The 27,456-nt window shown below is 50.6% G+C and overlaps 1 protein-coding gene and 1 long non-coding RNA gene across 3 annotated transcripts; one reads left to right on the forward strand and one right to left on the reverse strand.

The window, feature by feature from the left end:
* Window positions 1-13,103: 13,103 nt before the first annotated feature.
* On the reverse strand, window positions 13,104-22,848 carry LOC102008838 (V-set and immunoglobulin domain-containing protein 8). Of its 2 annotated transcripts, none has more exons than XM_005400177.1 (7): window positions 20,562-22,848; window positions 16,949-17,124; window positions 16,327-16,528; window positions 15,978-16,199; window positions 15,181-15,300; window positions 14,715-14,913; window positions 13,104-13,814 (listed from the first exon to the last, which is right to left on the reverse strand). In XM_005400177.1, the coding sequence occupies exons 1-7, from the start codon at window positions 20,608-20,610 to the stop codon at window positions 13,547-13,549; spliced, it is 1,236 nt and encodes a 411-aa protein (XP_005400234.1). In that variant the 5' UTR covers window positions 20,611-22,848; the 3' UTR covers window positions 13,104-13,546. The 2 variants fall into 2 exon arrangements, with proteins under 2 accessions (XP_005400234.1, XP_005400235.1); XM_005400178.2 differs by having other exon boundaries at window positions 18,608-22,848.
* LOC106150235 lies at window positions 15,846-16,930 on the forward strand. The gene is made up of 3 exons (XR_001236932.1): window positions 15,846-15,899; window positions 16,648-16,759; window positions 16,893-16,930. It is a non-coding gene; the product is annotated as an uncharacterized LOC106150235 (long non-coding RNA).
* Window positions 22,849-27,456: the final 4,608 nt, after the last annotated feature.

The following is a 27,456-nucleotide window of genomic DNA, read 5'->3' on the forward strand; positions in this document are numbered from 1 at the left end:
ACATGCGCGCGCACACACACATGCAAGCACATTAATCAAACCAATGAATATAACACAGATAGCAATTTTAAAATTTATGTTCTTTGGAATATTTAAGAATAACAGGAAAATAATCATATTGGTCAAGATTCTCTGGGCACTAACAACAGAAACCAAGTGTGATCTTAACTAAACCAAGTATGGAATTTATTAGAAAGTTATGGGTAGCTCAGAAACCCACAGCAAACACTGGCTAGACAGTTATCAGAAAGGACAATGTCAGGGACCTTGGGGAAATAGCCCCTGGGGCCTCCAGGGAATAATTCTGTTCTCTTTCTGTTCCCTGGTTCCTCGCTGAAGTTCAGTTCCCAATCAATGGAGCATGATCAGCGTTGCTGAAGCCAAGGACTTTTCCTTTGGGGGATGGAATAGAGTGGTATGATATCTTACGAAAAGCAATGCTTGGCTTAATAAAATTAAGTATCAAAAAAGTTTGAGGCGGAATCTGTGGAACAGGAAATTCATCCATCTCTTCCTTCCAGTAAGCATTTACACAGCACCTGCTGAGTGTCGGCACAATTAGAGACGCAGAGATGACTAAATAGTAGCATTACCGTCCCTGCCCTCGAATGGCTCACCATGTCCTTGTCAGTAAATGATGCCAGTGAGTAAATAGGAATTCAGTCCCCAGTTTGAGCATCTGCTGGCCTGTGAGACCTCTGTCCATAGTGAGGGCCAATCGGATCCCCATAGGAAATGGCAAAGGTCAGAGGCCATGGTGGGGAACAAAGCTTCAGGTGGGGGGAACTGAAGCGCGTATGGCACGGGAGTTTCTAGAGCAGGTCTTCCCAGAGAAAAAGCGATTGGTTGGCCTGTGTTTCTAAGACATGGAAGCTTCACAGGCTGGTGGGTTGTCTTCAGCTTCCCCTCCAGGTGGTACAGGAAAGGGAAAACAGTCGCAAACACATGCTGAGGCTGGAGCCACTCTCCATGGGCAGTGCTTATGTCTGGGATGCCTGGGTTGAGAGGCCAGCACACTCATTCTTGCCTGCCAGTCCACGCTGCTACACCCTTGGCTGGTGCTACTCCGACCTTTCAGGAATCTTCCAGAGTCAGGTAAAGTGACTACCTCCTAGCTGGAGAGAAAATGAGATTTCTGCTCTGCCTTCTCTTCACTGGCCAGTCCACTTGCCATATGCCCAACTTCAGCCAGATTTACTGCAGGAGCTCAGAGCTCTAGCACACTCACTGTGGTCCTGTTTACCAGGCCCAGGGAACCTGCCGCAGTCCACTGGTTGTCTGTCCGTCTTCTCTTCCCGTCTCAGGAATACTCTGGATACTCCCTGCCCTTGTTGATAACAATAAGGAATTCTCAGAAAATTCCTAACAAATTCCAGTACACACCTCCAGGGCCTTGGATTCCTCCTAAGCACCAAGCACATTCCCAAGCAGGGATGTGTCCGCATGAGAAGGTGAGACACCAGTGGCAGAAGAACTGACACAGACCTAAGGACTCCAGGACAAAAGACAAGAAGTACAGGGAAGAGACTGAGACTCCTCCTGCTTTAGCTGGTGTCCTGAGGCCTGGGCGGTCAGGAGAGGGTGGGGTTCTCATCATCATCCACATGCTCACCAACAAGGAAATTCTCCACCAAAGGCCAGAGTTACCACCGAGAGCCTCCGCCAAGTCCAGGCAGTGACAAATACAGGGTTTAGTCTTCAGGAAGCTGTGCCTAAAAGGATACGCACAGATAGCATCACCCTAACACCAAGGCAAGAAGCTGCTGCCCTGACCGCTCCGGCTCTCTCCCATGGAAAAAGCGCCACAGGAAGCTGGAGCACCGCCTTGCCTTGAGGGCCGTACTCTGAGAAACCAGGATCCTGGAATTCCACACCCAGATGGGAATACTGGGGCTTTTCCTGGCTTCGCCTTGCCAAAGGTGGGCCAAACCACCTATATGTGTGCCCCTAGGTCTGTGGGTAGCCTTGGAGGTGGATGCGAATGAAGCCCAGGTATCCACATGTGTAGACAGAAGGCCTCTCACAGCAGTGGATAGAGCTGTGGATGAGAAGGGATGGGACCGCCCTCAGGCCTGGAGGGAGGGACTAGCTTCTCCTATTCACTGCCAAGTCTAGAAACCTCAGAATATAGACCTGGCCTCTCATCTCATTTAGAAGGAAAAAAATTTCATGTAACACTTTGTTCATTTTGTTTGTGATTGCAAATACTAAGGGTCAGGCTGAAGGAAGACCCTGTTCCTCCTGGACTTTCTTCTGTCATAATTCCCATGAGCTCTTGAACCTGAGACCTCCCCCATGCTAAGAGCAAACCCCTCACGGCTGCTGGAACTCAGAGGGACCACAGCAGAGGGAATCTGAAGTCTAACCTGAGACCACAGACCCTGCTTTCTGTCTGCCCTTAGTGTCCCTTCTCTGGGCACACCATCAGAGCACCTACGATGTACCAAGGACATTGGGAACACGGCAACAAACAAGGCAGATGCAACTCTGCACACTGGGAAGCTTGCTGTCTAGTAAGTAGAGACAGACATTTGAACTGATAAACACAAACGCTGAAGTAAAACTGTGCTAATAATAGCTGTAGAAAAAGATAACTGAGAATTGTAAGCAAGAAAAAGAAGGGAGCAAAGCACAAGGCCACTCAAAAGGCCCCCCGGAGGGAGGGACATTCCAGCTGTGGAAAGCAGAGACCTGCATGCTGAGGAACAGCAAGCGCAAGCCCTCTGGAAGGAGTTCAGTGTGTGTGAACCTGAAGGGCAGTTCTCATGGCCAGAGAGTAAGAACAAGAGGGAGCCTGCAGCAGAGGTCAGGGCAGGCCGACTCTGGTTGGACATGGTAAGATTTAAATTTTAATTATAAATGTAAAGGAGGCCACTGAAGGGCTTGAGAAAGGGAAGTGACATGATCATTCTTGCATTTTATAGAAGTCCACTCGGGCAGTGTGTGGGGAATGGTGCAAAGCGGAGACAGGAAACAGGAACACGGAGTGATTGCAGCAATCCTCGCAGACTGGAATCAAGATGGAGAGACAGGAGGGAAAGGAGTGGGTGGATCCAATAAAGATCCAATAAAGATAAGGGAGCTAGGCTAGTTGGGGCTGGGCAGCCTCAGCTGAAGGCGGATTAAAGCCGCTCAGGAGATGTCTGACCTTAGTAACGCGGCACATAAAAACACCACTCACTCCAAATGGAAAGACAAAAGGAAAAAGCATGCTGCAGAGTGAAATCAAGAGCTCACTCGGCCTTAATTATCAGAAAACAGGGGCTTGAAAAGGAACAAACATTGAGAGGCCCAGCAATATCTTGTGTTAAGTCAAATGAAAACTGTCATCATTCTTGTGAGTTTCAAAATGGGTAACATACAGGTCATTTCATATGATTCAGCCTAATAATTTAAATGTAAGCCGACTTGAGGAAGAAAGAGCCCTCCTCTGCCCTGACTCCACTCCTACGCAGGACAGCAGGGATATGCCTGTAATCAGGGAGGTTTTTATATTGCAGACCCATGGTGAACCTGAGGACAGAGGGGCTTCCACCCATCTTTGACTGAGGAAAACATCATACACACCATCAGCCCAAACTGGTCTGGACCCACAGAGTCCTAGTCAGCTCTTCACACCTAGTTTGAATCCCACTTTCCTGTTCTCAGAAAGCTCTGGAACACTCAGAACCTAAGGTTTACATAGCGGGACATGCAGGTACTGGCTTCCAGAGCCATGAAAAGCCGTCCTTGACCCCAACCCTCTCTGAATCCAGCCCACTCATGCCCACTTCTGCAGCATTCCAGGTCTCACGTGGAGCATCTCGGCACAGGCAGAAAGTCTCTCCACACAGTGAGGACAGTGATCTCATTGGCAGACATGGTCAGACACGAAGGGCAGTGTGTCACTCACTGCAGAGGAGCTGGTTTGCTAGGTACCACAATTGTCCTTCAGAGGCTGGTGAGAGGCTCTGGGGTAACACTTTTGTGGGGAAGACATCAGAAGGAACTGCGTCAGGTCAGAAGGTTAGGGAAAGAAGAGTTTGATGAGCTCCTACTGCATGGTGAGAAGGGCCCTGCATGTCACGTGTCTGCCTACAGGGCCTCACAGCCGCAGAGCAGGTGCACGGCTAAAACGGACCATGTCTTCCTACTCATCCACTCTGGGTTAGAAATGTCCCATATCCTTCTGAGATGCACGGAATCACCTAAAAGAAGGGAAGGCAGAGATTCTGGACAGGAGGAATCTGGGATGTTTCTAAACCTGCAGAAGAAGAGGATACTATATTGTGCTCTGCTGTACCCTATTCTTTAAAGCTGTGTCCATCTGGTTATCACTGTCCAGGGAATGTCCCACCCCCTCATCACAACCTGCCACCAGGTTGTCCAACCACCAGTTTGGAGGACACACAAATGTCCCATTCCCAAGTTGTCACCTTGCCTCAGAAGCCAGCAAGCCTCCGTGCCTCATGTGTCAGAGCCAGCCTTGTTGGCAGGCTGAGTTACCAGGTCCTGTACACCAAAGAGAAGAGGAATGATCTAGCCCTGCCTGGAGGGGGAGGTGGAGAGGAAGCTGGGGTGATGAAGAGATGAAGCTTCAGTGGGCAGTCAGCAGCAGAAGTCAGGGCCCTGGGTCTGGAGCATGGACCACTTGTTTATGAGAATCCCAGGGTACGTACTTATTCCTGCACCCCAAATCTAAGCCCTCACAGGTCTGAAGCAGCCCCATTTACTCCCCAGTCCAGACAGGCTGGCCTTTTTTCAGTCCCCTAAAGTTGACATGTTTATGCACTCTCTCCCTTTATCCAGCCTCTCCCCACACATTTGAGCCTGGCATACGCTCCATTTTGCTCTTCAAGCAAACGATGCAAGGCCCAACCCCAGGCTCTGCTGTTTACAGCAGCCTTCCCTCAGGTGATCTCATGGCATCAACTCTCTGAGCTTTGCTGGAAGCTGGATCAACAATCATGTGCCTCATTCTTTAATTTTTCCAATTAAACTTAATAGTCTCCCTTGAGAGATTGGTAGCTCCTGGAAGGATCTGGTTTAATATCCCAGTGCTACTGCTCACACAGTGAGGGCATCTCCAAAGCATACTCATTAACTGAATGGTTAGTGAAGAGATGAGAGTGCGGGTGGGCAATACATGAGCATTGTTCCAATGTCCCCTCCACCGAGGAAACCGAGTCTGAATTGGGAGGTTCTGTTGTTGAATCTTCCCCTTCCAGGCAGCATAATCGACAGACTGGATTCAGACAACCTTCTCAGCATCTTCTTAGAAACAACATTATCTACTAGCAGATGGGCTGTTCCCCACCAACTTCTCACTTTCTTGGGGGCCTTGGGCCTGGGAGTTAACTTCTACTTCAGGAGGTCCATCTTCCCACCCCTTTTTTTTTCTTTGAAACAATATATGTGCACCCACTACATTCCTGATTGGTTGGTTGGTTGGTTTGGTTGGTGGTTGGTTTTCGTTTTTGATACAGTCTCACTGTGTAGCTCTGACTGGACTCAAACTCCAGATCTTCCCAGCTCAAGAGTGTCTCCTGAGTGCTGAGATTATAGGCATACACCAATTCATAGTCATTTTTAGGATCTTTAATACATTAGTGAATGAATCAAAGATCCTTGCTTCACGTTTCCTCCTTGAGGAGCTGATGGAGGTGTGGAAGACAGATGAGTCAATTAACAACAATCACAACACATAAATTACATAGAATTACATAGACTATTATTATAAGGGAAGAAGTGCTGCAGATTAAAGAATAAAGAGGGATAAGGAGGGAGACTGATGCAAGCAGAAGGTCACTGCAATATGAGATAAGGGGGCCCCAAGAGAATTCACTGAGAAGACAGTTGAGTAAAGATTTGAAGAAGATGAGGACTTAGCCATTGAGAAATCTGAAGAACTACTCTGGGCAAAGGCCCAAGGTGCTGAAGAAACAGTTAGGAGCCAGTGTGACTGGTGTGGACAGAGCCAGGGAGTGAGGAGCGAAACATCAAGCTGGAGAAGTGACAGGGAAAGCCCAAGAGCCGGAGTAAGGACATTGGCTTTGGGAGGCAGTGTCAGGGGTTGAGCACAAGAATAATTATCACTCTGGCTTCTCTGTTGAGACTAAGCTGTGGGTGAGAAGGGAGGAAGCAGGGAGGTGAGCTGGGGCACCACAGCTGGGATCCAAGCCAAAGGTGAGGGTGGCTGGGAGCTGTGTGGTGACAAGAGGAGCTGGGCTCCTGAGCTGCTCTGAAGGCAGAAGAGCAGGACTCCCTGACCAATGGGATGGCAGCTGAGGTCGGGAGCCGGGAAAGAAAGAAAAGAATTGAAGGCCAGAGTCGCCATCAACTGAGGGGGCCAACAGTGGGGTAGATTTCAGGGCTGATCACCCAAGGAGGTGTCTCAGCCATGCACAAGCTTGAGCTGTCTGCTAAATCTCTAAGCAGAGAGCAAGTGTGGACTGTCAGGGAGATCTGGCCTGGGCACATAAATCTGGGTGAGACTGACATACAGACTTCGGGAGGACAGGAGGGGAGGGAGGGGGAGATTAACCCCATCTCCACTCCTCACTTTCTCAGACTCCATTTGCTCCATTCCTGGAAAGGTTGATGTTTATTGAAAGGAAAGAATCAGATTTCCCCCACAGGAACAATGTTATAATAGTAGCTTGGGCGCCCGACCAAGGATCTGTTGCTCAACTTTTTTAATAGCAGTGATCACAGACATGGTTCTTCCTCAAGGCTTAACAAGCCACAAATGCGAAGCCCGCATGCTGTACGGACAGGGAAGAACTCTGACAGAGTCTGCTCCTCAGAGGGACTGGGACACCACGATCTAGCCTGCAGATATGGCCCCTTGCCCTGCCCTGGAAGGCTCAGAGCACCGGGGAGGCTGTTTCCCACATCCTGCCTGACTCTGCTCATCCGTCCACTGGCCTCTGGGAGGGGATTTTGAGAGAGGTTTGGGAGGACATGTATGGCTTTTCTTGCTCCATCTCCCTTAAGTTATCACACACATTAGCTCCTGTTTTCTTCACCCCAAGTGCAAGCTTTATTCATTGCTCTAGTTTTTACCCATACTGAGGTCTCAAAGGAGTAGGTGTTGACAAAGGAGGAGAACTGGCCCCTACCCTCATGGGGAAGCCCGGGGTGATGGAGACAAGAGAATAAGAGGCTACTCCCAAGAGGAGCAGAGACAGTGAATAAAAACCCTTTCCCCGTGTCCAGGAGACAGCAGAGACTGGATGATGGGGCTGGGGTTAGCGTCTGTGGAGGCAGTCAAGAGAAAGAATAAGGAAGGAAGAAGATGCATTAGAGGCCTGGAAAACTGCCTCGGCTGATGGAGGTAGGGCTGACGCAGGCTTTTGGGGCCTGAGTGCCAGTGTTTGGAGATGAAAGTTCCACAAGTCAGGAGAAGGGGAAAGAGGCAGGCCATGGTGTGTCTGCGGGCACAAAGAGGGGGAAAGTGTCCAGACCAGAGACAGGCAGGGTGTGGGGCCCGGAGGAGGCTGAAGGAACCCAGTTCCAAAACTGAGTTCATTCTCCAAAAAGGTTGAAGAAAATCTGGGTACCCTGCTAGGTCCCTCCTTGACCTTGGAGAAGCTGTGCAGAGACCATTCCAGAGCGATCACCCCCCTGGGAGATGATACAGGGTAGGTACTGACCCAGAGGGCAGCAGCGATAGCCTGAGTGCTAGGAGCTGAACACAGGTGGATGGGACACAGCAAGGAGGACACACCCTGGCCCAGGGTTGGGGCAGCCCCAAGGATTCCCACAGGACCCTGTGGAGCTTGTGTTTCAGGTGCTTCCTGTTATTATTAGTATCACTGTTACTAAGGAGGATTGTTGCCAGGATTAACACTTGCACGGGAACTCCAGGCCTCATAGGCCAGCCCTGCTACTCCTACCGTGCCACTCGCTGCTTCCTGGGCTCCTCGTCCTTTCACCCAAGTGGTGAGCTGTCTCCAAGTTCAATCCCAAGGCTCCATTCTTCTCACCCTATCCTATTTCCTGTGGGCCACCTGTGTGGTTACAGCTGTCCCTCCAGGCCTGCCGTCCTATGGAAGATGGAATTATACAATCTGCCAAAAAGAAAAAAATGCACATATGCTTCAGGAAAAAAAAATGGTATGGTGCCTTTTCAACAGGTAGCCACCACTATGAGCACTTCTTGTACTTGTAGAGTTCCAAGGTAACTTGTGGCCAGGCATGGTGGCACATGCCTGTAATCCCAGCACTTGGGAGGCTGAGGCAGGAGGATCACCATGAGTTCGAGGCCAGTCTAGGCTATATAGTGAGTTCAAGGCCAGCCTGGACTACATAGTAAGACTTTGTCTCAAAAAAAAAAGATAACTTGTATTAATTGCATGATGTCTCAATAAATTTAGTATTAAAATATTTATACAAGTGTTTCTTTGCCTGTGTGTATACATTGTTTGGCAGACTGTGTGTATTAGGGATGTGGAGGTTTGGAGATGAGTTGTTTGCTGAGCCCCTATTATATACCAGGCTGTGTCACATACAATAATCCCATTATTCTAGTTTATGGATAAAGAAACTAAGGTTTGGGGAGTTTATGAAATAACTATGAATCCAGGTCTGTCTGATTCTAAAACAGAGGCTTCCTTTGCATAAGTGAACATGGCTAATCACACAAACTTATTACAATCGTTCTTCCTCTTTCCTTTCTCTCCCCACCCCCCAAAAAATGCATACAGAACCCACCATCATCTTGCTGTGCCTCCATGAAAATGAGCTCAGCAGTTTTGCCCCCTTCTCTGCTCAGTTTCCTGTCTTGGTCAAAGAGCTCCAGGATCTTCCCTCCTGCTCACTGTCCTTTCCTGCCTGTCCTTCTAAAATGCATCCCAGGAAGATGCTGAGGGCAATGGCCACAAAGGCCTGGGGAAGGCTGTCTTGTGCACTCCCTGTCAGCAGCCTTCAAGCTCCTCCAGATTTCCCAGGGCAGCCACTGTGTCCACCTCCCTGTCCTGTCAACACATTCTTCCTATGTAAGTGCAACGGGACTGAGTGGAACTGGTTTTGTTTCCACACCTGGGGTGAAAGGATTACTCTAGCTGGGCTGATGGATGAATAGTGGAAACTCCAGCACAGGGTTTGCAAGGGTCCCACCAAATTGGGGAAGCAAGGCAAGAAGAGGCTTCCAGAAAGCTTAGGGGATGGGACTCAAGTTCAGATCCAGTGCTCTAGCTCCACAACCTAAGCCCACAAGAGTGGAGTAGCTTTCTAATTTTAGAAGGACAAGGATTGGGTAATTCCCAAAAATCCCCTGCTCCCAGTGAGTCAGAAAACAAAATCAACCCTTCCCCACAGTTTGGGCCTAAAGTAATTGATACATAACAGGCAGTATGCATGACAGTAGTTACACTAAGAGGGCTACTTGATGGTGCACTGAGATTCCCTCCAGCCCATGGGCTTGAGCGTTTGGGATAAAATCCTAAAACCAGGGGAGGAGAATCTGACAAGTATGTGTATCAGTAAGGACTCAGAGGTATCTCTAGAATAGATTTCCCAAAGCTGGTCGCCCCATTAAGCAAATTCATGAAAATCCTGTGGATGCCAAGTTAGGTTTCTGATGACTGTCAAGAGTGGCCTTGGGGGCTGGGGATTTAGCTCAGTGGCACAGCACCTGCCTGGCAAGCGCAAGGTTGTGAGTTCGATTCCTGGTACCAGAAAAAAAACAAAAAACAAAAAAAAAAGAGTGGCCTTGGAGCCAGGTGTGGTGGCGCACCCCTGTGATCCCAGCACTTGGGAGGCTGAGGCAGGAGGATTGTTGTGAGTTGGAGACCAGCTTGGGCTACAAAGTGAGCTCAGGGCCAGCCTGAACTGCAAATTGAGACCCTGTCTCAAAAAGACCAAAAAAAAAGTGGCCTTAGTTTCTAAGGAACTGTAAATTATCTAAATAATGTTTTCCGTGGCCAGAGGAACTAGAGTTGAGTCCTGGTAAGGCTGAAGAGAAGTGCAAGATGCTAACGAAAGTAAGAAGGAGAATGGAGACAACTCACTTTGTGCTGTTTCACTATGAAAAAACAGATATCAAGACTGTCTTGAAATCCTCTCTGTCTTTCTCTCCCCTCCTTTTTCTCCCTCTCCGTGTGTGTGTGTGTGTGTGTGTGTGTTTGTGTGTGTGTGTGTGTGTGTGTACTAAGGGTTAAACCCAGGGTCTTTGTCCTAAGCTACATTCTAAATCCTGTTTATTTATTTATTTATTCATTTATTTATTTGAGACAAAGTCCTGCTAAGTTGCCCCACCTGAGCTTGAACTTGGGATCTTCCTGTCTCAGCCTCCAAAAGTGGACATTTCCACTCTCACTCTTCACATGTGCCCAGGCTTCTCGTTACCTGGGGTAAGTGTGCCACAAAGGTCCATGGGTTGGAAGCTTGGTTCTTAGCCCACCAAACCACTGGGAGGTGGTGAGACCTTTAAGAGGGGGGATTAGTAGAAGTTAGGTCACTGGGGGTGTGTCCTAGAAGGTGATGTTGGAATCCTCACCCCCCTCTGTATTTTTCTGCTTTCTGCTGCCCTGAAGAGAGATCTCAGCCCTGTGCTTTTTGCCAGATGTGCTGAATGGTCACAGGCCCAAAGGCAACTGAGCCAAGCAATCAGATTTTCTTTCTTTCCTTTTTTTTTTTTTTTTGGTACTGGCAATCGAACTCAGGACCTTACGTTTGCCAGGCAGGCCCTTGTACCGCTGAGCTCCATCCCCGGCCCTGAGCCAAGCAATCAAAGACTGAAACCTCTGAAACCATAAGCCAAAATAAACCTTTCCTCTTTTGAAGTCCATTATCTCAGGTATGTTGTTATAGTTATGCAAAGTTAAATAACACACTTGGTAACCTGACCCACTTACATTTTGCAAATCAGCCCTTCAGTGGAGCCATTGTTCAAAGGTGAATTTCATAAGCTTACAATTAAACAAATTAAATTACAATGAAAACAAAGGTAAAATGTGCTGGACACTGCTCACTTGTTGGTTATTTTACTACAGTTCTCTACCATTGAAACCCTCGAGGTTATTAACTTCTGTTGTATCTGAATTGTGGGAATGCTACACAATGGTGAACTGCTAAACACTTTTCCACACCAATATAGCATCACATCAATGGCTTAAAACCAGCCACAGCAGCAATATTTACAGAAATGCTGTGAATTGGGGCTTCCCTGACCGTCACTCTCCCCCTCCCCAAAGCTGCTCTTCAACACGTATCATCACAAGTGCTGTCCTCCAGCAGTGAACAAGGCTTCATGTGGGAGAAATGAACAAAACAGACTAAAGTGCTCCTGCAGCAAAATCACTGGCGCAGAACTTCCCCACCCTCTTGCTCTGGGACACTGAGCACAGAACGGGCTGCAATCTCCACCTAGGGTTTAGGAGACTCAAACTGCCTTCCTGGTTGAGTCACCCTAATAGGAAGCTGTTTCCAGAGTCTCTCTGAAATCTCTCTTGCTGGTTTTTAATGGGCTTTTCTTGAGAAAGGCGAATGTCCCCTCACCACCACCCCTCTTCTCAAATGAAGGCTAAGGCAACCATGGCTCCCTGTTCTCAGAACAGAAAAGCCAGCTGGCTGCCTCTGGCCCTCACCACCTTACAACAGACTGAGCTGGAGGCTCCTCCAACTGGGAGCACCCTCCCCAAGTCCACCCAGTCCATCCCCTTCCTTAGGGCAAAAGTGTGTGCCAGGCACAGTATCCTGCTGAAGAGCTACCTGTGAATAAATCATGTGAGAGGTGCTCATAAATGTGGCCAAGCAAAATGGCAGATGGTTCTTGGCATTGTCTGCTCCTCTCCCTATGTAATTTCTTTCCCTCTATACCTTTGCCCATCCTCTAAGTGCCCCCACCTCCCTGCCTGCAGTTCAACTGTCCCTAGTTCCCTTGCTCTCATCAGTATCTCTTATTTTCCTCCCTGGCTCTGTAAGGGCAGACCGCCAAGGCCATTACCCCTGTGCAAGAACCCAAGCCAACTCAGAGGCTTCCTCGTTCCAGTTACCAGGCCGGGTTTCAAGGCTTCCTAAACGCAGATGCTCTGAGGCCCATGCATATGTCACTTCATGTGGCCCTAGAGTAGAAGCAGAAAGAATTAGGTGGACCAGCTTCTCTTCAAAGAGAGACAGTGTAAGAAGGAAGAGTCTGGGCTCTCAAACAAGCAGGTGGCTGGAGAAGGGCAGGTAGAGCTAGGTGGCCTTCAAGTAGTACACATTTCTGAAGATCTCTACCTCTGCACCAGACATAAACTAGTTAGTTGTGTGCCTGTTACCGCTGTCCAGTATATAGAGGACAAATACTTGACTCTAGATGCAGCTGAATTAGAAGTATGATGCTCCGGACTCGCTAAGAGTAGAACTTAGACCAAGGGATAAAAGCTATACGAGTTCTATAAAAGAAACATTCTGTTAAATAACGACCAGCTTTGAGAGGTGGTGAGCTGAAGAGGTTGGAATATCCTTTGTCCGGAATTCAAGTATCAGGGAAACAGCCTGATATCCTGGAGTCAAATATTCCTAGACCAGATCCTGAAGTACTACCTTTGCTGCTTTGCTGGAAATACCTAACTAATCCTCCTGAGCCTCATTTCCATAACGGGGATAATGGACAACCTCGCAGGACTAAAAGTAAGGGATAAATAGAGTAAAATATCTAATAGCACTTCACATTTAAAGGGTGCGCAATAAAAATCTTTTTCCTATCAAAAGGAGAGCTAGGTTACAGGTCTGTCATAGGTTACATGGTCTCTCTGCCCATCAAAGTATGACTCTGGACCCCTTTCTGGCAGTTTCAGAGAAGCACATATCTGGGAGAGAGAAAGAAGTGAGCATTAGGTAGATGCGAGGAGGGAGGAGGATACTGAGGGTGCTCAGCTCTGGCAGTTTCCTGCTTTCTCTTCTGACATTCTAGAATGAAAAGGAAAGGTAGGGTTCTGGACTTAAAGTCCAGCCGTGAGCCTCAGTTTCCCCATCTGTATTGTGAAGGAGGATTAGATGGCTCCTTCGCGCTCTGCCTTTCCCTATAAAAAAGAGAAGAGGAGAGAGCTAGCAGGGGAGGGAGGGAACAACTTCAACCCAGAGCCAGGCCCCCTCCCAACCCTTTGTGGAACAAAAGACAAACCACCTGAGGCTCAAGTCTTAAAGCTTCTTTATTGTGCTAACACTGTTGCCTGGAGCTCAGATCTAACACACCGAACAATTTAGTCCAGACCCCCACCCACCTGGCCCGGGACCCTCCGCTTTGACTGGGGACGCCCGGCCTGCGCCTGGGCCGCTCTCTCATACGGACTAAGCTTCTCCTCCCACTCTCGCACCGAGCGTTGGAGCCTGGGGGTGCAGGAGGGCTCAGGACTGCCTTCCTCCGTCCCTCCCGGCCCCCTCCCGCTTTGGGGGAGGAGGCTGTGCTTCCCTACTCTTTTCCCCTAAAGAAATCCCTCAGCCAACCTCCCCGACCCCCAGCTGCCAGGCAGCCTGCGGGGAGAGAGCGAGGTGCGCACAGGCCCGAACGCGTCCCCGGCTGCGGGCGGAGAGCCCCGCGCTCTGTCCCTGCCGGGGCGCAGCCCGGCGCGCGCGCTCACACCAAGAGCCCGTCTTTGCACTGCTGCAGCCCCTCGGCGCCCTCGGCCGGCGCGGCGCTCTTGACCTGGACGTAGACCGGGGAGGGGCCCGCTTCGCAGGCGGCGGCGCGGGGCTCCAGGGCCACGTCCTCCGGGCCGCCGCAGGGCGGGGGCGCGTACTTGCGGCGCAGGGAGCGGCTGACGTTCTGTGTCGGGTACCCCAGGAGCTGGGTGACGCGGCTGCCGCGCCCGCTGGCCTTGCACCCGGGCGCCAAGGCGTCCTCTCTGTGGAAAACAACAGGCGGGCGGGTGAGCGGCTCCTCCGCGGCGCGGCGTGGGAAGGCCTGGGCAGAGCTGGGGGCTCGTGGCAACCTGTCTCCCGCGCCTCCCTCCTCTACCTGCCCTCATCTCGTTCCCTCGGCTGCGACCTACACATCTCTCTGCACCTTCCTGGACGGCGACCCTACAGTGACCGCGGAGGACGGGGGTGTCACCGATCCCGTCCTCCAGGCGCGGTTTGTCCAAGCGTGTTTGGGCCGCGCGCCGCCGGCAGCCCCATCCCGGCGCCCTCCACCCTTCCTGAGCTTTGGCAGAAATGCCGCCTCTGCAGGGAGGAAGCCGTAGGGTATCGAGGCTGCTTTCCTTCCCTTCTTCCTTTTTTCCTTCGCTAACCCTGACCTTGGGCGTTGCTCGCTGTCTCCCCTCACTTCCTGCCCCTCACGTCTCCATCTTATCCCCAAGGCATTGCAATCATTAGCACTCCTAGTCTTGTTCTGTTTTTATTTCTAGTTTCTAATATAAGTTATTGGCACTATTCTTATTATTAACTTCTTAAATAGCAGGTCAAAGTTCTCACCGGCGCAATACAAGGGAAATGTGGGTGGGAAAAAAACAAAGGCCCTGCCCTCCAGGAGCTTACAGTCTAGGAAGGAAGACAGACAGACCGACAGACAGAGGGGTTCGAAGACTGGAGGGGATAGAGGGCAGGGGAGCGGAGGTGGAGACGGGCAGAGGGAAGAAAAGCCATGCGGCAAGTGGCAGGTCGTCATGCTGAGGTCCCAGCACTCCGTGGCGATGGCAGGCAGGATTGGGGTGGGGGTCCCAGCCGGCCGGTGGCAGCCAGGGGGAGGAGGGCAGGGCCGGCCCCCTGCCGCGCAGCAGCGAGCAGCATGCATCAGGTTTTACCTGATCTCGCTAGCCAAGTCGCCGCAGGCCCCGCCGCCGACCCCGCCGCCGTTGCCGTAGCCAAAGGCACCGCGGGCGCCGCCAGACCCGGGGCCCCCGCAGCAGCAGACGACGAGCCCCCAGATGCCCAAGGCCATGCAGGCTAGCATGAGCAAAGAGCCCAGCACGGCGCCGATGATCATGCCCACGCGCTTGGAGTCTGTGGAGAGAGGTGGAGACAGTCAGACATCTCACCCCCTGGCAAGTACCCGATTGACCAGGAGGTGCCACGGCACGGGTCTGTGGGAAAGAGGCATAGGAACCCAGGGGGTCTCGGGTTCTGGGACAGGCAGAGGGGAAGGTGTGGGAGATGCACGTGAACGCTGCATGTCGGCTGCTTCTCCCAGAGCTTCCAGCTGGAAGGCAGAGCCCAGGTACCTCTTCTCCAGCCCTCCCAGCCCGGGAGCCTCAGGACCAGGGCACCTACCTGACACCTTCACCTCCACCACGCAGACACTGTAGCCTACGTGATTGGCCACTGTACACTGGTACAGCCCATTGTCTGCCTTAGAGATGTCCTTCAACACCAGGTCCCCGTTGCTCAGGCCTGAAATTGAAAGAGCATCAGGTATAATGAGAGAAAGACTTGGTCTCTGCAAGCACCCACCTCAGCCTCAGCCCCTGTGGGGTGGGGGATGGGATACACACACACAGATTCTCACCCTCAGCTGAGACCCCTCCCCCATGCTGAGAACCAGCAGCAGGGAAGGGCCACCCCCCCAGAATAAGTCAGCAACACCATTCATTCTCTGTGACCATAGGGAAATACGTTCCCTCTCTGAGCCTCCTTACTGGTAAAGTAAGAACAGGGTTGGATCAGGGGAACTCTGAGGTCCCTTTGCTCTGTGCTAGGAGCATCAGGCACCTCATTCCATTTAGCCCTCACAAGTCCCTGAGAGGCAGATGGTTGGATTCCCTCAGATGTCAAGAAATCAAGGCACAGAGAGGTAAGCCGCTGGCCTGAGGATTGCAGCTAGCTAGTCAGTGTCTCAGCCAGGAACAAGCCCAGCTCCATCTCAAATTGAACTCTTTCCAGATTACCACACTGCTTTTGGCTGACTCCCCAATTCTGCCTTCTCTTCTCCCCTCAACAGGAGCTGCTGGGACAGGCCCAGAGGAAGAGTCCTCCAGCTCTTCCAAGTTGAGGTTGGTGCCACCGATAAACCAGGGAAACCCCACCAGGTCCCACAGTCCTCTGCATGCTGCCCCCACCAGGCCCCTTACCTTGGTTTATGGTGCCGTGGAAGGACTCATGGTAGGAGAGCTCAGAGTGATAGCTGTGCTGGGAGTGGTAGGACCCTGCTCGGTAGGGGTGGATGTGCCCACTGATCTTGGCCCACTTGTAGGAGAGTGGCTGGGAGCCCCCGTTGGCAAAGCACTTCAGCACCACATCGTTGCCCTTTGTCATGTGGCCTTCACTCCAGCACATGGGTACTGCAGGGCGTGCTGCAGGGAGGCAGGTGATTGTGAGCTGGGACCCCCTCGAGAGGCAGAGGCAGTGGCAGTTCACAGTGGCTAGGCTGCCCTTGGCCCCAAAGCTTGGAGAAGGGGAGCAGGAGTAATCTGGTCATACCTTGGACAGTGACAATGACCTTCCGGGTGGCCATGGTGGTCTTCTTCACCCGGCACTCGTAGGTGGCTGTATCGGATACCTGTAGGTTCATGAGGTTGATAGAGGCATCATACTGGCTGGGGTCTGCAGCTGCAAAGCGGACCCTCTGCTGCAAGTGGGGGAGGTTGCCATGGTTGATCCTCTTGTCCTGGTAACTAAGAAACTGAAGAAGAGGAAAACAAGTGGTGAGAAAGGCAGAACCAAGGAGGCCATGTGGCTTGGCTGCTTTGGGCAATTCACTTCACTTCTCTGAGACTGTGTTTTTTTTTATGTATGATCCAGTGATTTCTTACAGAATGGGTGAAATCAGATAAGATCAAGCACTTTGGAAAGCAGCACGTGAGGCTAGGAACTTGTGGCCAGCAGCAGTATTTGATCTTCCCATTGGAATGGGGTAAGAGGAGGTAGACTGAATGGCTGGCTGGATTCCCAGCTGCACGACTCATCCCAATTATCCCATTTCCCTGAGAGTCACTGGGGGAATTTCAAGGTCTTGGTTTCACTTCTTGCCTTCCTCTTCCTCACAGGATGTTGGCTGCCCAATGAAGTACACAGTAACGAGAACCCTGTGGCCAGCACTCACCACATTCTCTCTAGATGTGGGGTCTGCGTTGAGCTGCATCCACTCAATGTCCAGCCCATTGGGACCATAGTCCTCAGGGTCCAAGATGTAGGGGCAGCCCAGCCTCACATTATCACCTTCCGCCAGGTACAGGACTTCCTGGCCATCCCCATTGATCCGTACAGCAGACAGCAGTGCTGGGGAAGGCAAAGCAGGTGGGGTGAGGGGAGCAGGCCAGAGGTTCAGTAGTCAGCTTCAGCCTCTCCTTCTACCATTCTCTTTCCGTTGTCATCCAGGGCTCAGTGGGGCTTCCACAGGGAGGAGGAGCTGCTTGCATGTGCGTGTATGTGTGTGTGTGCATGTGTGTGTGTGAGAATAGTTACGGGCATGTCTGTGCACACTTGTGTTGCTTGTTTATTCGTGTGGGAGTGTCTTGCATGTTCACAGGGTCATGTATATATTCTGTGAGTGTGTGGGTGTGCCTCTGAATATTGTTTGTATACACATAGCTGTTATGTTTGCATGTATGCATACATGGTTCGGTGTATATATACATTGTACACCCCTATGTACATCGTATTCTTATAAGCACTTGTAGCTCCAAGGATATTCATGCACATGACTGTGTGGGATATCTGCTTATATATTTATGTGACAGTGTGGGTGATCTGTTATACGTCTGTATTTGGGTTTGTGTGTAGGCATGTTGAATACCCAGAGGTATTAAATGCTCCGATGGAAGAAGCTGGCTGATTAAAAATCACCTGTCTGGGCTGTGCCCAGGCCTGCCTGGGCCAAGTGAGGTGCTCATGGCCAGAAGCAGAAGAATAGATACAAGGATTTCTGGGGTCAGTTTCCAGCATGAGAAGCAATAGACTGGATGTGTCTGTCCATGTGCATCTGGGTATGACTGTGTGCGTCTGTGGCTGTGGACCTCCAGATGGCATGTGACAATGTGTGCTGACTGTGTAAGTGCTCTAAGTGACAGTGTGTGCCCTTGCATGACAGTGGGCAGCTATGGCCTGGATCCTGCCCGTGCTCAGGTGTGATAGTGAGTGATGATGTGTGCCTGGGACCATGGCTGCGTGCATCTGCGGAAGAAGCCTGGCATGATGACATGTGCTGTTGCAGACTGTGTCCTTCCCCTTGTGGCTCAGGTACAGCTGCTTCTACAGTGGGGCCCCTCCTGCCACTGAGTCAGAGGCAAGCAACCAGGGTTAGGAGCCAGGAGCCAGAAGCTCAGGATTGAGCTCCTCTCCCTCCCCATCCCAAAGCCCCAGGCAAGCACCAGCCCAAACAAACCGGTTAGACCTAGAGGGGGATAAGAGGGGGATGTGCCCAGGGACCCACCCTGAGTACTCAGCACCCTGCCTCAGGTCTCTAGCAACAATCCCTCCTCGGGCCCCTCAGCCAGCTGGCTAGCTTTCCATCTCCAGACCTTTTTTTTTATGGTACCAGAAATTGAACTCATGACCTTGTGCTTGCCAGGCAGGTGCTGTGCTTTTGAGCTATATCCCCGGCCCCAGACTTTTCAAGTCAGCATGACCTGTGGAGTCCCAACCCCAAGTCTCAGCAATAATGCTATTTCTTACTTCTTTGACTCAGGACCACTTGCACACCTCAAGAGCATCTCACACAATTTCAGGATCATAGGCAAGACAAATCAACACATAGACATACCCTTTTAAGCCTTCAAAATGCAGATACATTCCTGTGCAGTCCTCCTTACACACACAGACACTGACAGTCTATATCAACACAGATACACATTTGCAGACAAACGCAGGACGTGTGAACCCAGAGACACACCCACTTCACGCTCTTATGGTTTCATGTTTGTTCATTCAAGACCAGACATATCTGCAGATGCCCTACCTGCCAGGTGTAGCCTGGCTCCTGAGAGGCAAACAAGGGCACTTCCAGCTCCCCAGGGGTCCTTGAACTTGCCCTTTGGGACCCTGCTTGGGCCATCAGCCATGCCCTAACTCAGCTAGACTGTAGAGGCCCGGATCCAGCCGGCTGGCTGCTGGCAGCCGCAGAGGTGCTAACGGGACCTGGTGAAGCCTCCTCCAGCCCCAGGCCAAGAGAATACCAGCTCATTCCTGAGATAAGGATCCTAATGCTATCTGCCAGATCCAGTGCAGTACAAGGGAGGCCAAGGATGAGCCAGAACTCAGGTGAGAGCAAAGGCCCCACCCTGCGGCGGAGCCACTGGAACAGCCGGCAGCAGGGAGGATTCCTCCCACACACCGCGGAGGCCAGGCAGGCAGGAGCGGGAGGATTCAGAGAAAGGGGCTTGAGGAGGAGGGACAGGCTATGCCTCCACCCTGCACTGAGTGCCTTTCTTCAATTGTCCCAGCCTCACCCCATCTTCTCATCCTCAGAAGCTTTCTCAGCCTCCTCCCAGGGGTTCAGCCTTTTGCACCTCCTCCCTCTTCTTAGGAAGTTGTTCCTATTGTGTCACCATGCTTCCTCACGCTGAGACACTGAGGAGGTGCTTTCCTAAATCAAGGAGCAAGAGGGAAGAGGGAGGCTGGAGAAAGGAATAAAGCCACTGTGGAAGAGAGCTGAGAATAGGGGGTCACATGGTGCTCTCCAAGGAAGACAGTGGCCATTGTCTCTGCACAAAACCACCGGAGCTGGCACTGTCTAGGGGGATGTCCCCTCAATAATTGTAAATCCTCTTTGAATTTTCAGGCAGCTTCCAGATAAGGAGGTAAGAGCCGGGAAAGGAAGACAAAGAAAAAGCTGTGCAGTGGCATGTGTCCACACAGCACATGGCCATGTCCCAGCTCCGCAGAGTATAGCCAGGCGCCCTGGGTGAGCTCTGCCAGCTCTATTCTCACAAGACGCAAAGAGTGTAACAGGCATCCTGCCGGATACCCTCAGCCACACATAGCGCACAGGCTGACACAGTCCCCTCCCCACACTCCTTCCTCACACCCCTTCATCCCCAATCCAGACCCCAGGAGCAGCAGAGAGCTATTTCCGTGATACACAACAGAATGGCCCTTGCTGGGACTTGCCTGGCCTGGGCAGGGTGCCACAGTATCCAAAACTGAGTCCTGCCCTTCAGGAGTACCCCAGAGAGGTGAGGAGGCACTGGGAGTTGCCTTCTGTCCCCTTCCTCTGGCCTCATCCTGGAAGGGGAATTCTCACAGCGCAGGGACCCACACTGGAGGTCTCAAGCCTGAGCTGTCACCTTTCAGGATGGAAATGGCCCACCTGGGCTTAGCCTCTCAGGACTGTCAATTCCTCTGCCCCGGCCCGGAACTCTGGCCTTGAAAAGCAGCCCCTCCCACAATCAGACTGTCTTGATGGAAACTGATCCTTCCCAGGCTCCTCCCCAGCCCCCACCCAGACCTGCTGCTCACCTGACTCCTACCCCACTTCCAGCAAGCCCTGTCCTCCGGGTCCCGGCATGGGCACAGCACGCAGGGCACCTGCACACAGGTGTGAGCCCCACAGGCTCTCAGACACCAGGAAGATCCTGCCCCAAACTTCCAGGAGACTGGCTATCCTGGGCAGAGGTCCCTTTGGCAGCGTCCAAACCAGGGTGGCAGTGGAGTGAGGGTGGGCACGCACGCCGTGAGCCCCGGCTGCCCCTTGCCCTGCCCACTGCCCGGCCCCATACCTGGGCTCAGGCACACAAGCAGAAGATGGAATGTTCCTCGGACTCGCATATCTCTGGCTCGGTGTCACCTCCAACTGGGCTGGGTTCCTGTGGGCCGGTGGTGGTGGGTGGAAGGGGCAGGTGGAGGGAGGGGGAGCTGAGGGCCCAGACACTGCCTGGGGTGGCAGGAAGGTGCAGTGAGTGCCCAGCTGGGGAGCAGCCGGCGTTATTTCTATGGGAGGGAGGGGGCCTGGTCCCCGCCTTGGGGAGGAGCCCCAGTAACCCTAATTAGCGGGGTGACAGGATGGCCTACCCAGGCATTACCCAGCCCTCACCCAAGCTCTTCCCTGTCCTGAGAGTAGCACAGAGTGACCAGGGGGACTTGTAATTAGGCACCTGTTAAACATCCACTTCCTCCTGGCCCCATCCTGGGGTGACAACAGTTGCCCCATTTTACAGCGTCCAGGGAGCTCCTCTCACCACTCATTTGCTGTCTCCTTCCCTGGGGGAAGTGGGAAAAGGAAGGACAAGCCGGGCTGGGGGAGGAAGGCTGAACAGGCCTGGAAGGGTTAACATTGGCCCAGGACACTGGGCTCCACATACTCTCCCAGTTCCTGAGCCTCCAGGGGGATCCCTGCAGGTGGAAGCCTGAGAAAAGTGCAGCAGGGAAGTGGACCTTTCTGTCATGCTGGCACCTGGGCTGGAGGGCAGGCCCAGCAGATGAAAGGGATCCAGGAATGCTCAGCCCGCCTTCCCCTCCAGGCCTCTGGCCCTTCAAAGGGAGCAGGGCCTCAGAGTTAAAAGGAGGAGGGAAGAAGCGTGTATAGGAGCAGGGTCTTCCCTGCAGCTGTGCTTCCACCCATGCCAGCTGGGGGCAGCCTCAAGAGCCAGAGGTGTTATGGGGGACCCAGGCCCTAACTGCACACACAGAGTTAAAACAGTTTGCTGAGACCTGAGAGAAGAAGGACCAGGGTGTGTGGAGGGCATGAAGGAATGGATGGGGAATTGAGGGAACTGTCCTGGTGAGGGGATGTCCAGGAGGACTATGTGCATGTGTGCCTGAGTGAGGGTGTACAGGTGGGAAGGGAGGGGGTTGCCTCTGTAAAGAGTCTCTGTGTGCTTCTTTGAGGGGTCATTTGGTACCAGCTTCGATGCCCAGGAAGAGCGACCAGGGCTTGAAGGGTTAATATAGACCCTTATAACCTGGACTGACTGTCTGGGTGACTAAGGTCATTGGAGTGAGGAAACCAGCGCAGTTCTGGGCAGGCTAGAGCTGGGCTGTGCGGAGGGTCCCAGCCAGCAGAAGGAGAAAGTAGAAGGCAGCCCTTGTTATTTGCCCCAGGGGTACAGAACAGACTTGGGCCTCCCCTAGGCTCCAGGACTGCCCGCAGGAGGCAGGTTAGGAGGGGCCCTATCCAACTGCTTGACGCCCTCAAAGGAGTCAAGGGCCCTCCCTCAACCCCTGACATGGGGCTCATGAAGGGCAGAGGGAAAAGAATCTCAGAAAGAGTTGTGGGCCTGGAGGATGCTGCCAGGACTCGCCCTTCTGAGAAAAATAAGACAGAAGAATTAGGAAGTTCTAGGAGCCCATGTGTTTCTGTATTTCAAACCCCTCTCCCCGAACTTCAACAACAGGATGCCTTGGGGCCCACGAGAGGTACACAGTGAATACCCTTATTTCCGTATTTATTTTAAGGTTTATGGGATTGTCCTGCACCCTCTGGAGAGCAGGAATCATCATCCCTATTTTACAGATGAGGAAACAGAGGCCTGGAAAACATAGGGATTTGATTCAATTGGTGTTGCTGGGGCCTAAGTAGAGATGGCCAGCCATCCTGACTCAGCCTAGAAAGGTCCAAAAAAAGGACTTGGTGACTCTATGGGTTACTAGAGTCACTCATGAGAAGGAAGCCTGGGTGCTCAGTGGTGGGAAGAAGGGAACACTAGGGGGACTGAGCAGAGGGAAATGGAAAGGAAAGGATTATAGCCATGGTTCCATTAAAATGAAGCGCAGGGCGGGGTTAACTGAGTTCTGGACTTAGGCTAATGTTAGAGTTGCAGTGAAGCCTGGATCTGAGGTCAAGTTTGGGGTTAGCTGAAATTATGGATGAGGGTAAGGTCAGATTTGAAGTTGGTATTAGAGTTAGGTTGGTATTAGGCTTAGAATTACAGCTATAACTGAGGCAAAGGTTTATTCTGGGATTGATATTATGATAAAGAATAGGATTTTTGTTTCACTTACAAATAGGTTTAGGAATGCAGCTAGGGCGAAATCAAAAGCTAGGTTGAAAGATATCAATATGTGGGGGGCTAGGGATACAGCTCAGTGGCATAAGAGCCTGCCTGGCAAGCACAAGGTCGAGAGTTCAATCCCTGGTACCACAAAGAAAAAAAAAAAAAAAAAAAAAAGAAAGGAAGATATCAATATGTAATAAAACAACCATTGTTAATTCCCTACCACTTTGTTTGTAACTCTGTATTGTCTGTACTGTTCTTTTGATATGTTGTAAAATGTCTGTCTGTTAATGTTTTCCTCCTTTTATTTTTAAAATAAATTTAAAAAAATAAAGACAAACTGAAAAAAACAAAAAAGCTAGGTTGAGATTGATTTAGGATTACTTACAACTGGGTCAGAACTGAGTTTGGGATTTCAGTTAAATACTCTACGGTAAGGGTTAAAACATGGATTAAAGATATATGAGCAGGAGGGATTCATGGTAATAAAAAGGAGACTTTAATTTTGATACAGAAAACATCAGTTTCTGTGTGCTAAAAATCTACATTTGGCTAGAATAGTCAGCCCATAGCTCTGGGAGAATACCTGTGTACATATTAGTTAGGATTCCAAGAGTTGGATAAATCCAAATGTGCATGGACCCATCTGAGGTGTATAAAGCAAGTGAATGTTATAACAAATATAACTTCTGAAGCCTTGCTCCCCCACCAAAACTTACATCCTGCTCAAGCTCCAAGAGAGTCATTTGTAGAAGAGACACAAAATCATCTGGCAGTTAGGGGGACTCTGACACCAAACTAAACCAGAAGTCAAAGCCCATCAGAGAAAGTCTTACTAAGAAGGGTGTCTGATTGTGGAATCCAGGATATGGGAGTTGAAGAAGAATGGGGACTTAGATGCTTCTAGAAGAATAAACACTTTTGAGGGACTACACGATGGTTTCTCAGAGCTTCAAAAGACAGAGCAGCATGGAAGTCTCCCTTGACCTACTGAGGGCTAATTGTCACCTCATTGGGGTTTATAAAAGAAGCTGTAGACTGGGGAGATAGCTCAGTGGCACAGCACCTGCCTAGCAAGTGCAAAGTCCTGAGTTCAATTCCTGTACAAAAAAAAAAAAAAAAGAAGCTGTCTAGTCTTCCTACCCTGTACCCTGGGTCCTGCAGGGTTATGGAGGGTGGTGATGGGATGAAGGGGCTGGGCATAGGTCCAACCAATAGCCCATGTCTGTCTCTGGGTCGTGAACTCAGCAAAGGAAGAGGGCTCCAATCCTGACAGGCACCCTACTCCAACTCCTCCCTTTTCTTTTCCCCCGTTAATTCTCTACCCCAAGCAACCCCTTTCTCTGTCCACTTTCTTTTAAGATCCTATAAATGTCTAGACAGATCTCAGAGACTTACACTTCCCTGGTTGGAGAAGACTGAGGCCTTTGGAAATATACATGGTATGTGAAAGGCCCATCCAGAGGTTCGGAGACACACTGAGAAGGCAGAGAGGATCCAGGCTATGATCTGGAACCCAATGCATAAATTTCAAAGTGGAACCTTTGCTTTTTCCCTGAGGAATCCATAGCATAACGACCCCTTTTATGCACTTTCTCCTGCCCCAGTTTGGGTGGTATTTGCTTCTATTCTAAAACAGAAACAGAACATCGAAGGGAAAGGCCTCGAGGAGTGAACAGAGACAGAGAAGAGGAGGGAGGAGGCAAGACCAGGGACCAGAGACCCTCAGAGCAAGCTTCCCAGTGAGGTGAGTCCCACCCTAGAGCCAAAGCACAATCCTTCCCCCAACCTCTTCCTCCAAAGCCCTCTTTGCAGCAACTCTACAAACCTATAAGCCCTGTCCTCCTCTGAATATACCCCCAACCAAGGTCCCTCCCAAGGGTACCTAGGTTCAAGCTCAATCTCCCCAGCCCTCTCCCAGAACTGCATCTTGACCCTTTCTAACCCCTCTCCAGGAGGCCTTTTTGCACCTCCAGCCCATGTCCCCATGTAGCCCCCACCCTGATTATTACCACATCAGCTGGGGAAGAGCTGCCTGCAAGGAACACTTCTGCTCGGACTCCTGGAGTAGGAGCTATGAACGAACACAGACTGACACAAAAGCCATAGAGGTACCAAGTGGCTGCTCTCTTCCCAACAATCCTCTGGCAAAGGTTTAGGGTTTAGGGTGGAGGACTGCCTAGAGAGTGCATGGTTGGACAAGAAGGGCTGGGGGCTCAGAGATGGCATTGGAGGCTTCATGGGAACACACTGAGTTCTGACAAGAAAGGGCTGGAGTTCATTACAGAAAGAGGGTTAAGATCTGTATGTGGGAGTCAGTTTAAGAGTGTGAATTTCAATTGCAGACTGAGGTTCAAATGAGGGTTCTCAGGCAAGAGCTTCAGACTTTCCAAGGCTCCATGCTTTGCAGTGGCCCACCTCAGAAGAAGGAGGGCCCCAAGAAGGAGCCCAGATATACCCAAATCTCTCCCACCAAACAACGTCCTAGAGCTGAACCAGACTCATACAAGTGAACAACACAGACCTAGTCCCCAGCACTAAAGGCGTGGCTCACCCACCACTATATCTACTAAACACAGTAGCAAAGGGCAGTGGAGTGATTGTCATTGAGGGAATCCCTTATAAAGTGTGTGTGAAGTCCTGGTGACAAACCAAAAGACGAATTGAAAGATTTTGGAGATAAAATGTATCTTTACTTCCTGAAGATCAGCCACATTCTGCAGAACCTTCATCTGTTCTGAAATTGGTTGAGTTTTACACTAGGTTCTAGGGAAACAGCCATGAAGGAGATAGCCTCTGTCCTTCCAGAGTGCCCTATCTGATGGGGGACATAGACAAGGAAGGAACATTTTAGCTTACAGTATGATAAACTGTGCTAATCTGCAGATGTATGTGACCTGGAATTTGGTATGCCTTTTTGTCTCATGTTTCTGCTTTCCATGATTCATTGCTTAGCTTTCTTACTTTTTAAGCTATTAGTAACTTGGTTTTGTGCTTAAATAGATGCCTACCCCAGTTTACTCCTTTTTGTGCTCAAAACCCCATCTGTGCTTTCACCTAGATGGCCTTTTATCTTTGGGTATCATTAGCAAGTTGCTTACGTGGGGCCTTGTTTCATCCCAGGCCACCATTCTGCTATGATTGGCAGCCATTTTGGTTCATCACATGGGTCAGCCACTTTAGTGGCTGAGTTTGCCCTTTTTGTTCGTCTTGTGGATCAACCACATGGATTCAGCCATGTTTATCAACCATTTCAGTTGGTCATTTGAGTCAGTCACATGATTCCACCATGCTTGTTTGACTTTTTCTTTTTTCTTAATTGCCTTCATAATCACCAGGAAATCTCACCTTTGTAGGTAGGAACTAAACCTCTGAGTTTACGGAACATATGTGCCTTCTCCCTTTTCTCTTTTTAATTGGGTAAGACCCTCTCCTTGTGTCTTCTCACAGAAATTTGGTAATGGCCCGAGCAGAACAAAAGAACACCCAGTAAAGCTCAACTCTAGGAGCTGTGAGTACGACAAATAAAGCCATTAAGTAGCTCTACCCTGATCTCTCAAAAATATACTAGTTCTTAAGTGGCTAAGGGAGTCCCTGGGAGTGGGTCTCCCACTCTAATCTCAGGGGAGTTTCTAAGGGACACAAGATGCTAAAGAGCTCATCCTTCTCCCTAAGGAGTTAGTGGACCACCATATGGAGAGCTGGAAGGCCAAGAGAGCTCTCAGTGGGACTCTACTCTTCTAGGAAAGACACTGGTGTCACCCCAGCTTTGAATAGTACTTACTAACAGTGCTTAGTAAGTACTTGAATCTCACAAGTGATTGCTTTCTATCTCAGTGGGTCTCCTTCTGCATGGGATGCCATCAGAAAGATCCAAGACCTTGTTCTCTCTCTCTCTCTCACTCTCTCTCTCTCTCTCTCCACACACACACACACACACACACACACACACACACTTCCCACCCAAAGGTGAGCCATGGGAAACACTATGAAAAACATCCCACATATCCAACCTACCTCACTGCTAGCCTGTGTCTTTGATCAGTGGGAACAGTTTGACCCTGCCAATTTGAAAATGGAATTACTTATCTATTATTGCAATATGGTTTGGGCCTGGTATAAAATAGCAAATGGTGAGAGATGGGTATAGGATGAGAGTTTAAATGATGACACTATTTCTCAGTTAAATCATTTCTGCATAAAGCATGAAAGGTAGAATAAATTCCCTTATGTTACAGCCTTTTATGACCCTTTACCTCAGGAAAAACCCAGAAACTATGATAGTTAGTGATCCCTGAGGAAGAGAGGGAGATCGTTAATGATCCTATTCCAGATCCCCATCTGTCTTTCAGGGGAAATGAAGACTCTCCCACATGTTAAATGAAGATAACCACACGGGGAAGCCTCCTCAACCCTCTCCTTATATCTGAAGGCCAATAAATCAATCCTATCCTCTTCAAGTGACTCGGGAACTCCATCAGAGCCTAGTGCCCCAGAGGAACCAGTATCCCTCAGCCCCCTCACCATGCTTCTCAGATAATTTTAAGTCCTTCAGGATGTACTCAGAGTGGTGCTTCTTATGCCTCCAACTCATAATTTGTTCTGCCCCTGAGAGAGGTCCCAAGAGTGGAAGGGACTACTCAAGTCCAGGTCCCTTTTTCAGTCGCAGATATGCAAAGAA

The sequence above is a fragment of the Chinchilla lanigera genome, unplaced genomic scaffold, assembly GCF_000276665.1.
Source record: "Chinchilla lanigera isolate Chin_1 unplaced genomic scaffold, ChiLan1.0 scaffold00067, whole genome shotgun sequence".
Taxonomy (NCBI): Eukaryota; Metazoa; Chordata; class Mammalia; order Rodentia; family Chinchillidae; genus Chinchilla; species Chinchilla lanigera.